Source organism: Sinocyclocheilus rhinocerous, unplaced genomic scaffold (genome assembly GCF_001515625.1).
Source record: "Sinocyclocheilus rhinocerous isolate Xijiao unplaced genomic scaffold, SAMN03320098_v1.1 scaffold101, whole genome shotgun sequence".
In the NCBI taxonomy this organism is placed as follows: domain Eukaryota; kingdom Metazoa; phylum Chordata; class Actinopteri; order Cypriniformes; family Cyprinidae; genus Sinocyclocheilus; species Sinocyclocheilus rhinocerous.
This window is the reverse complement of record NW_015626036.1, coordinates 309520-321682: the sequence shown is the minus strand read 5'-3', so window position 1 is coordinate 321682 and position 12163 is coordinate 309520. Positions and strand designations below refer to the sequence as shown.

The window sequence follows — 12163 nt, the reverse complement described above, 5'->3', positions numbered from 1 at the left end:
GACGCACAATATATGTGTATATGCGTATTATATATGTGTGTGTGTGTGTGTGTATATATATATATATATATATATATATATATGAGACTGAATGTGTATTAATATTAATTTGGTGCTTGTAATGTTAATACTTTAACATTATATTTTACACATTTTATATATATATATTTTTTACAGGCTTCAAGTGCAGTGTTGCTGAAATAACTGCTCCAAAACAAGGCAGAAATGAGTTGAACGCACAAAGCATCTGTAGGTGTATTAAGAGGCTCGTTGGAGGTAAAGTGTTTGACGAAGTAAAAAAGACAGTAATGATGTGAATACAGCTTCTGAAAGGAGGTTGTGTGACAGCAGTGATGTGAATATGGTGGTGAATACACGACCCACGTTGCGTACTTGCAAGTTACCCTTCGCACAAAGTTTCCTCGAAAACGCAACAGCTGCTGTTTTGTTATTTAAAAAGTAATTATATAAAAATCTGTATGTATATCGTACAAAATCATCGAAGAGGCCATGACGGCACTGTGTGTTTTTTTGTCTTTTGTGAAATTTTTCTCAGTCAAAAGTTTAGGAAGACTTAAAACGTAGAAAATAAGGTCTCTTTGAAATCCAAGGAAACGCGTTCCTGCGTCGATCCCCGCTGGCGTCTCCTCCGATTGCTTTGTGCGGGGAATTTCCTCACTGTCGTCCACAGAGAATCACAGAGGAAGAGGAGCGACCCACGTTGCGTACTTGCAAGTTACCCTTCGCACAAAGTTTCCTCGAAAACGCAACAGCTGCTGTTTTGTTATTTAAAAAGTAATTATATAAAAATCTGTATGTATATCGTACAAAATCATCGAAGAGGCCATGACGGCACTGTGTTTTTTTGTCTTTTGTGAAATTTTTCTCAGTCAAAAGTTTAGGAAGACTTAAAACATAGAAAATAAGGTCTCTTTGAAATCCAAGGAAACGCGTTCCTGCGTCGATCCCCGCTGGCGTCTCCTCCGATTGCTTTGTGCGGGGAATTTCCTCACTGTCGTCCACAGAGAATCACAGAGGAAGAGGAGGAGGAAGAAGGTAAACAAAACCAAGCTTGAAAAAACAGAGGACTAAATATTATTCCTGAGTGCAAATAAAACGACAACCTACTGAAGTCTTAGTGTCCTCTCGTCTCCAGGCAGCTCGTAGAGAGACGGAAAAGAGAAAGAGAGCGAGAGAGGAGTGGCCGAGGTCTCGGAGTGCAACGTGCGCTTTGGAACTCAATTTCATTGTTATTAAATATTTGTGTTTTTTTGTCGTCGCGGCAGCTAGTTCAACCGTCCAGACGCGCTGCTACGTATCTGCCGGCTGCTCCTCCTCGTCTTCCTCCTCCTCCTCCTCCACCATGCTGGGTTCCGTGGAAACCTCCTCTGAAATTCCCTCCTCCGCTTCTGGAATCTCCGTGGATTCCGAGTCCTGCGTGATGAGAGTTTTGGAATCACTACAGCTGTTGTCCTCCTCGTCTTCTTCATCCTCCTCCTCTTCGGCCTGGCTGCCGCTGTCTTTCTCCGTGTCTGATTCTCCGTCCTCCTCCAGCGTCAGTTCGAACTGGAACTTGTCTGCTCCGGCGGAGCGGCTGCCGTCCTCGGGCTGGTCGGGAGCGGGCGACGGGCTCTGTGGGATGGTGCTCTGGTACCACTCTCTGTTGTCCTCTAACGTGTCCAGGATGTCCTGGGCGTCCGGGTGTACGAGGTCGGCCCACGTCTCCCACAGCGGGTGCACGATGTAGTCAATGAAGCCCACCTGGAGACAGAGACGGCCGTGAGAATTACACTTGCATTGATTTGATTTGATTCATATTTCTATAGTATTAACTGCTCTTTACAGTTTACATTTTTCATTCACAAATCAGTGTTTTACTGTCAAGTACAACATTTAGGTAATTGAAATTTGACCCTCTAACTCTAGCACTCGCTATTCTAATTCTATTAAAAAAAAAAAACTAACACTAGCTTTTCTAATCTTTTTGTATTCTATCTGTTTTCTTTTTATTTATTATACAATTATCAAAAGCAAAAAAGGCCTCTAACACTAGCTTGCTCTATTCTTTTTCTATTCTATCTGTTTTTCTTTTTATTTATTATATAATAATAAAAAAAACCTTGCTGCGTGTACTGCGTTAAGCTAACTGAGACTTGTTATAGCACTTGCGTATCGTTGCTCTTTTGTTTTGATTGCTTCCTTTGTCCTCATTTGTAAGTCGCTTTGGATAAAAGCGTCTGCTAAATGACTAAATGTAATGAAATAAAGATTCAATAAAATTGAAATATTTGATGAAAAATTATGTAAAAAAAAAAATAGAAATGTTGCTTTGGCAACTAACTGAAACACGTTGAAGTACTACAACTAAAACTGACATAAATAATTTTTTTCCATTGACAAAGTGTTTGTATTAACTAAAACTGAAATAATTACAAAACATATTCAATAATTGAAATAAAATAAAATATAAATATTAGATAAAAAACTTAAATAAAAATAATACCGAATATATCTATGAAAAAAGTATGTATATTATATACAGTATATTATATCTTTATAAAAATAAAAATTTATACAAAAATATAAATAAAAAATTAAATAATTTGAAGTTAAAGTGCTAAAACTGAAATAAAAATAAATAAACTAATCAGAAATATTAATTTGAAAATATATAGAAATATAGTTTTGTTATATACATTAGTCTTTCATTATTTTTTGTTCTGGATATATATATATATATATGTGTGTGTGTGTGATGCGATCTGGGAAAACCCATCGAATGTCACACTGGGACGTTTTCAGGAAATTTGAAAAATAGGTCAAATGTCAATTTTTTGTCAAAATTAGGTTTTCATTCAATTATTATTCTATAACATCTTGTCTATCATCTCTGAAAATATCTTGGCAAAATTCAGTTGTTTAGTGCAGAGAAGCAAACAGAAAAGCCTGTCTCTCTCTCTTATGTTAAGAACGCGCTGCGGAGGTGCTTAACGCCACAAAAACAGTTAACCGGGCCAAATACTACATTTGACATCTGGCCCATGTCTTGTGTGCCGTCTTAAACCCGGTACCATCTCTGCCAAACCCAGGTCATGTTTGGCCCACATGCTGTATCCCAGTGCCGGATGAATGCCAGCTGTGCCAGATGCATGCCAAATCTGGGCCAAATTTGTTTGCTGACTGGGATCACATATGATCTTGACAGTGCAGACAATGAGAGATGGCCTATGAGTTACAGCATACTGTGATGTAGCCTATTATATGTGATGCGATCTGGGAAAACCCATCGGATGTCGCCTGGGATGTTTTCAGGAAATTTGAACAATAGGTCAAATGTAAATTTTTTGTCAAAATTAGGTTTTCATTCAATTATTATTCTATAACATCTTGTCTATCATCTCTGAAAATATCTTGGCAAAATTCAGTTGTTTAGTGCAGAGAAGCAAACAGAAAAGCCTGTCTCTCTCTCTTATGTTAAGAACGCGCTGCGGAGGTGCTTAACGCCACAAAAACAGTTAACCTATCAAAATAAACCACGTAACATATATAATAAAGGTGTATCAATGCACATTTCCCACAAGTCCTGTGTAAACTACAGCACAAAGTTTTTTTTATAGATTTTTTTTCTTAATATCGTGAGATAACAACGCAGTCTTGCTTGTCTCAGTCTGCTCAATCTTGGTGATGTCAGTGCCCTAAACGATGTATAATGGACTATTTCACATCCAGAGATGAAGATCGGATGATGAAGTTACTAAAGAGGAGGAGTCCGATGACAGTCTGTTATATGCACAGGTGCGCTGCGCTCGCTTTTCTAAATGTAAACTACAAGGCACACTATTCATGCTGTCTAAACATGCCAGGGGTGATCAAAAGTTCAGAGACTATGCCCGTGATAAACAACGGAAAACTGCTCTTCAGGGTAACGTGAGTCTGTTTGTGTAATGATGCAGTATAGCGCTCCTGACAGATGGCTCTCGTTAAACCTGTGAAGTGAAAGTTGCTCAATCTTGGTGATGTCAGTGCCCTAAACGATGTATAATGGACTATTTTACATCCAGAGATGAAGATCGGATGATGAAGTTACTAAAGAGGAGGAGTCCGATGACAGTCTGTTATATGCACAGGTGCGCTGCGCTCGCGTTTCTAAATGTAAACTACAAGGCACACTATTCGTGCTGTCTAAACATGCCAGGGGTGATCAAAAGTTCAGAGACTATGCCCCGTGATAAACAACGGAAAACTGCTCTCCAGGGTAACGTGAGTCTGTTTGTGTAATGATGCAGTATAGCGCTCCTGACAGATGGCTCTCGTTAAACCTGTGAAGTGAAAGTGAAACCCGTCTCACTTTAAACCAGCTTTTCTCAAAATTCCATTCCTGAAAATCCTAGCTATCAGCCATCTTCAGATAGCCATAACTTTTGTTACGTTCAAGCTATGGACAAAATAAAAACAGCTTTGGAAAGGGCTTGAAACGTATACCTACAAATTTCACGTGTTGGGTTTTCCTAGATCGCATCACACACACATATATATAAAACAAAAAATAATTAACGACTAAAGTATGTAACAAAATTACTAAAACTTAAACTACAAATTAAAAATAAATTAATGAAAATAATTATGTGTTCTATGTCTGCTGATTTCATAATGGTTTATTAGATTGAAAAATTCTTGCAATGCTTTTTATTTAATTTTACACTTTATCTTACAATTAACCGTTTTATTTTTGACTCATAGTAGGGTAGAAGGTAGAAACGTAGTTCCATAGAACTTCCATAGTTTCTTTTTGAATGGATGAGCCCACCTGAGACTTCTCTACAGAGGCGTTGTGTTTGTCACACATGGGGCTGATCTCCATCCCTCGCTCTCTCTCTCGGTCGCCCTGACTGAAGAACTCCTCCATGATGCGGTCCGTCCACTGTCTGTACAGCTGCAGGGGTTTGGTGGGGTTACTGAGATCCGCACAGTGAACCATGTTCTGAAGCACCTGAGGAACATCAACACATGCTTCACTGAGAAGTCATTGTTAACTTACAATTGAAATACTGTATAATGTGTCAGATGCAGCTGAGAAAACTATATATCCTATAATTAAAACTAATTAGTAACATAAAAAAATCATGTAAATCTACGTTTAAAATGTTAAACATACCATTAGATAGTTATTTAAATTCTATGAATTAACAAGTTATAATTTCAGCTGAATTTACAATTTAAATATTGTAAAATATGTCAGATATAGCTGAGAAAATGACATCCTATATGTACAACAAATCAGTATCATAAAATTTTTTGTTAAATATTAAACGTATTTAATATCCCATTAGATCATTATTGAAGTTGTATGAATTTACAATTTCTGCATAATTTAGCATTTATTATGTAAAATGTGTCAGATGCAGCTGAGAAAACTACATCCTATATTACAACAAATCAGTATCATAAAAAACTAGTTAAATACTAAAATGATAAGAGTTCATTCTTATTTATCACACTAGATTAAGTTAGACTAAGGTATTTAAGTTGTGTAAATTTCCAGTTTATTTTTTATTTACACTTTAATTCATGTAAAATCAGTCAGATGGAGCTGAGAAAACTACATCTTATATTTACAAATAAGTATCATAAAAAAAATTGAAATACCAAAAATATATTTAGTATTTAAATTGTGTAAATTTCCAGTTTATTTTTTATTTACACTTTAATTCATGTAAAATCAGTCAGATGGAGCTGAGAAAACTACATTTTATATTTACAAATAAGTATCATAAAAAAAATTAAATACCAAAAATATATTTAAAAAAATTAATGTCTCATTAGATAGTTATTGAAGTTCTATGAATTTCCTATTTAAATATTGTAAAATGAGTCGGATGCAGCTGAGAAAACATCATCTTATATTTACAACAAATCAGAATCATAACAAAAAAAGTTAAATAATAAATTAATTTATAAAAGGACCCATTAGATAGTTATTGAAGTTCTAAGAATTTATAGTTTCTGCTTAATTTACCATTTAAATCATAAGTGTCAGATGTAGCTGAGAAATTGATATAAACAAGTCAACATGAATAAAATAAAACAGTAAGTTAAATAATAAAATCACAAAAGTTAAACATTTAATATCTCATTAGATAGTCATTGAAGTTTATGAATTTCTATGAATTTTTTATTTATTCTTAATTGACCATTTAATTAATGTAAAAAGTGTCAAATAGCTTTTTACATTTTACGTTTACAAACAATGGCAACAATTGTTTTAAAAAAAATAAGTCGACTTGAAAGTAATTCGGATAAATATTATTTAAAATCCCACTATGCAGTTTTGGAATTTCCATTGTACTGTGATTGTGAATGTAGCCCACTGGTCAACAAAACACAAAGTCCTGCCCTCAGTTCACGCCATTGGCTGAGCCAGAAGTGGCTGTGTTGGGCCGCCTGAACAAACTCAACAGTGTTTTGATAGAGCCAGAGTTTCCAGGAAGTCAAAAAAGACCCGTATCAGCTTAAAAGACTCACTTGGATCCTGTCTGAGTAGTTATCCAAGAGCAAGACTCCAGAACTGGTGACCTTCTTGGTCTCAACCATGGTCTTCAGATCGGCCAGCAGGTTCATGTGTTTGGACATATCAGTCGCCAAGACCTTGGAGAAACGTGCGAGAAAACCTTGAGCCAGAATTCTGAACGAACATCATCAATGCTAAATGTCATTTGAGCGGGACGTACGATGTCGATGACCATCTTGCGCAGCGATTGTCTCTGTTTTTTGGTCAGGTTCTGGAAGATGTCACAGTTCTCCTCCTGCAGGAGTTTGAAGCCCACTGCCAGATGATGGTTTTCCAGCACCGACGAGTCATTGTACATGAGGGCCAACTCCGAGTCTGCAGACATGAAGAAAACACTCTTGTGCTAATCTGTAGACGAGCGTGACAAACAGCTGTGTCAGCAGCAGGACTCCATCACTGTCTGTGAGAGATTACAGCGTGACGCAGGAGACAGACACACACACAATCCCATGAGGCCTGAGTCGCATTTATCTGTCCTATGTCACAGTTCTCCTCCTGCAGGAGTTTGAAGCCCACTGCCAGATGATGGTTTTCCAGCACCGACGAGTCATTGTACATGAGGGCCAACTCCGAGTCTGCAGACATGAAGAAAACACTCTTGTGCTAATCTGTAGACGAGCGTGACAAACAGCTGTGTCCACTGTATATATTGTTATTTATCAAATGAATAGTACTCGTTCTCGATGCTGATTGGTCAAATTATGCATTCTACTTATTCTAATTAACTATTAACCTTAGCTTTTAGGGGAACGTTTTTAGAGGAAGAATAACTTGATTAATTTGTGCTCTTAATGTATATATAAACATACCTTATGGCTTAATTACAAATAGTCATTATAAATTTTATAACTAATTGTCCTATCAGTGCTGCTTATGACAAAATAAAGTTATGTAAGCGGCGGTTGCGTGGTTTTGAGGACAGATGTGTGCTGGTCTGTGTGTCTCTGAGCTGATGGGATTGAGTGATCTGCTCCCAAACGTTTCACTGAATCTACAGATCCGTCCTTTACCATACAAACCTCATGAGCTGCCATTCAGGCCTTTATTATATATATATATATATATATATTGTTATTTATCAAATGAATAGTACTCGTTCTCGATGCTGATTGGTCAAATTATGCATTCTACTTATTCTAATTAACTATTAACCTTAGCTTTTAGGGGAACGTTTTTAGAGGAAGAATAACTTGATTAATTTGTGCTCTTAATGTATATATAAACATACCTTATGGCTTAATTACAAATAGTCATTATAAATTTTATAACTAATAAACATTTTTTTTTTGTTATTTTGGACCAAACTGTGAAATGTACAAAATTACATTATTATAGTTACGCATTTAAGTAATTGGATTATTATATTTAGAAATGTAAGTAATCAGACTTTATTTAGAAATGTACATAATTACATAATTATTTAGGTTATAGAAATGTAAATAATGAGATGATTATTTATAAATCCTAGTACATCCCTACAACTTTATTTTATTTTATTTTATTCTATTCGTATTCTATCTATAGCACACCTGTACATACAATTTATTCTTTTTTTGTGGTTTATATTTATGCATGTGTATTTTATTCACATCTTATTTTTATTATCTGTGTTGTTGTTGTCTCCGTGTACTGGAAGCTTGTGACACTATAACAAATTCCTTGTATGTGCAAACATACTTGGCAATAAAGCTCTTTCTGATTCTGATTCTGATTTTTACACTTAATAAGATTGTTCAATTTAGACATTTTATAACGATATTATTATATGTATGAATTTAAATAAATAATGATATTATTATATTTACAAAATTTCAATAATTAGATCATTAAACCTTAAAAAATGTACACTAAAAGCATGGCTGCAGACATATTTTTTTGATCTGCTAAAATTAAAAACGTTATTATTATTGTTGTTGTTATTAGCATAATCCAATAAGAAGCAATCAAACACATCAAATGCTCAATTGTTTAGATATGGTTTAAATGACCCATATATTCATACAGCACACTTACTGGTGTTAATAAGGAACTGGTTGGAGACACCTGGGTGGTCTACATCATGAATAGCACTGGCGAAAATGGCAGCGAGAATTTCAAGGTCTGTGAAAACCGCCTGAAAGAGAACAACATGTGGATGTACGGTGAGTGAGAGCAGACATTATTTTCACCACATAACCTTGTTAGAAATCCAGCAAGTAGCACACAAGGTCATACCAAATCAAATCTGAACCAAAGGGCTCACATGCCACACTTTTCACCTTTAATCAGCTTATAACGTTAGTCAAGGCTAGTTGCACCCAAAAAATTCATAATTTAGTTGTTGCTTGTCCATTTTCAACCCTCTATACAGTATGTAAACAACCTCTGTTATGGTCGAACCTCAACGCATGTGAAACGACCAACAAACGCCCAGTTGCTGAATGCTGAATAGGTCGATGTGGGCAGCAGACGTTCTCAGTTGTGATGTCAATACAATGGTCATTTCCAAAGGAACCTTAGTTTCCATAAATGTTCTCATTTCTTTTGAACACAGCAAGGAAAGCCTTGTTTTGACGAGCGGCATCCCTCACCTCCAGAGCAGGCGTGGAGAGCAGCACGTGTGTGGACTGGGTGACGTCAGCAGCGTGAATGTTATTGTGATACGCAACATCAGCATGATAATGGTCTTCTAAGGTCATCAGGTACGTTATGAAAGTGTCCAAGGGAATTTTAAATGTTTTGAGTAAATCCCTTTCCTTTGGGAGAGAAAAACAGAAAGATGAATAAAGTGTCCACTTACGATAACATGCAACACATTTAACATCATGACACAGCATGTTCAATAATGCAGGTTTTGACGGGGTCATATAAAGTAGGCTATGGTATTATTGGTTCATGAGATTTTTCCCTGTCCATGTGAAGAAAGTTATGAAAACAAACACTGATGAATTGTGCAACGCAAGACATTTATTAGCAAAGTAAATAAAGGTGATCAGTGAATGTTTGGTCTCACCTGAAATATAGTGTACATCATCACCGTTAAAGGCCTGTTGCCTGAAAACTCTGTGACTTTAAAAACATTAAGGCCCCATTTGTTTATGTCCTCCAGTTCCTGAAACAGAGCAGCCAATCATTAGACAGTCTGTTGTGTGTGATGCCACTAAACTAAATGACTAGTGATGCAACCATACATTTTTGGCCGAAATAGCAATTTCCGGTTTGCCAATCGAGTGAAATCATTGGTGGAAACAGTGATGTCTGGCGTTTCTCAGATGAGGCGTGTTGACTGAGTCAGTGTGATTTTGTGCACACAACATGGATAAACTACAACAGGCAAACAAGCCAGCTGTGTGGACGCTAGTGCTGGATTGACAATATCGATTTCTCATTTTACTTCACTGGTTGTCTTCATTATTTAATGTATGTTTAAGTAAATCTGTCATAAAAAAAATAAATAAAAAAAAAACGAAATTTACAGCCATTATTTAAATGTTTATATTTCAACAACAAATTGGAGTAGAAACATAATTCTGTTTTTAAAAAGTTGACAAAAACTCAATGTGCAATTAAAATTTTTGTATTATTAAGTTAAACTGATTGATTAATTAATTAATTATCAAATAAAATGTATTTTAAGCTTTAGTTTTCGGCTAAATGAAAAAAAAAAAACATTTCAATGCAATAATATTAATACAATTATATTACAATTACAAAACTTTTAAAATTCTATTTTTTAATTAATTAATTATCAAATAAAATGTATTTTAAGCTTTAGTTTTCGGCTAAATGAAAAAAAAAAACATTTCAATGCAATAATATTAATACAATTATATTACAATTACAAAACTTTTAAAATTCTATTTAATTTTTTTTCTTTCCATTTTTAAAAATTATTTTAAAGTTCTAAAAAACAATTTTCAGTTTCAGTTTTGAATTTTTGGTTTCAGCCCAGCATTTTTCTTTTGGTGCATCACTATTAATGACATTTGTCTTCAATAGAGCTGCTTATAGCTGAATTAAACTTGTTTCATAATTTGATAAACTTTACACTATTATAAACTAAAAATCAACACTGAAGTGAATTTGGCTGAATAAAAACACTATTGTCTTCTGTAGAGCGGCTTTATAGTTGAACTGTGTTTACTTCATAGCTTTGGAGCATTCAGTTTCTGAACTAAATTGAATCAATATTTAACTAAACTGAGCTGAATAATCACATTGTCTTTTCTAGGGCTGCTGAACAGCTGAAATTGTATTTGATTCATAACTGAAGAATTAATACTGTTATTTTCCTGTTTATTACTGGGAAGCTGCTTTAAAATAATCTGTATATTATAAAGCACTATATATATACATATATTAATGTGACTTATGCAAAATGCATTTAAAAAAAGAAATGTTGGTTTGACTATTATAACAGCCCCAAAATATTCTAGAAATGATTCAGGACTCGTTTTAGAAACAGCCGGTGAATTTGAGAAAACTGACCTGCTTGAAAAGAGCAGCTTTTGTTGCGTTTCTGAATGCATTCTTCAACCAAAGTGTTGACGAATACTAGTTTAACCAGCAATATGCTCTCGGTTAAAAACCATGCTGGTCGACAGGCTTCCTGGTGAACAGCATGACACTAACCAGCATGGAAACGCATGCTGCTCCAAGCTGCTCTTTTCAGCAGGGTACGAAATCTTTCCAATCACACGTCATCCACCTACGTCATCGCACAAAAAAGCACCAATGACCTTTCGTCAAGGTCTACAAGAGTCTCTGATCAGGTCCAATCAGGATTCAATTGAGATGATTGAGGTTCTGTCTGAGTTTGAAGTGTTTGAAGCAGCTCTCCAACTCAAATAACCCGTCCGGCGTCACACCGCTCACCTTGGCTAAGGAGTCTTCCGTATCCGTCTTGACCCCGAAGCGAGGGATGTTGGAATTGGTGAGGCTGGTGCTGTGCATGAGTTTTTTCACCCCGCTGATCTGACACATGGGCTTTTTCTTCTTCTCCTTCTCCTTCTGCGTCTGCGGGGAGGGCATTTCCACATCGTGCTGTTTGTCTGGAGAAACAATGGAAAAGTGTGAAACCTCACCATAACACTGACAAGTCAAAAGCGTTGTGTTTTGTGATTGATGGTTTACCTAAAAATGTGTTGGAGATGAACTCTGAGACCTGGTTACCAGATCTGCTCATCTCAGACAGGTGCGTTAACTCCCTGTTCAACATCCGCTTGAACTGCACAGAGAGAGAGAGATAGAGAGAGAGAGATAGATAGATAGATAGATAGATAAATAGATAGATAGATAGATAAATTAATCAATCAACTGAATTTTAAAATCAATCCGCTGTAACCTTCTATTCTAATCAGTGTGAGAACAGATGCCCTCAAGACCCTTCAAATAAAACCAGACCAGAAATCTGGCACATTTCATGAATTAACAAGTCCATATTTGTAAACTCATCATGAATAATTAAGAATTAAAACAGATAATAATTATAATTTAAGAATAAACATAGAAAAAGTTGTATATATATATAAAATGAAATAACTGAACATAAATATAGGAGCCTGATAAAAATGCTCATTTTAGAAGGAAATTTCAGACGACACTTCATATATATAT

The 12163-nt window shown here is 35.5% G+C and overlaps 1 protein-coding gene across 13 annotated transcripts in view; it reads right to left on the bottom strand.

Moving 5' to 3' along the window:
- Positions 1–736: 736 nt before the first annotated feature.
- The window catches only part of LOC107709115 (cAMP-specific 3',5'-cyclic phosphodiesterase 4D), a 157614-nt gene continuing 146187 nt past the window's right edge, over positions 737–12163 (bottom strand). For 10 of the 13 annotated variants that reach the window (XM_016513584.1, XM_016513561.1, XM_016513547.1 and 7 more), the window contains 10 exons: positions 11681–11774; positions 11423–11598; positions 9561–9659; positions 9139–9303; positions 8582–8681; positions 7049–7143; positions 6729–6788; positions 6523–6645; positions 4808–4990; positions 737–1761 (listed from right to left, as the gene is read on the bottom strand). In XM_016513584.1, coding sequence (XP_016369070.1) covers positions 1312–1761; positions 4808–4990; positions 6523–6645; positions 6729–6788; positions 7049–7143; positions 8582–8681; positions 9139–9303; positions 9561–9659; positions 11423–11598; positions 11681–11774 — 1545 coding nt within the window. In that variant the 3' untranslated portion in view covers positions 737–1311. Of the gene's footprint in view, positions 1762–4807; positions 4991–6522; positions 6646–6728; positions 6884–7048; positions 7144–8581; positions 8682–9138; positions 9304–9560; positions 9660–11422; positions 11599–11680; positions 11775–12163 lie in introns of all 13 variants that reach the window. The other 3 variants (XM_016513591.1, XM_016513598.1, XR_001636452.1) reach the window with 2 other exon arrangements.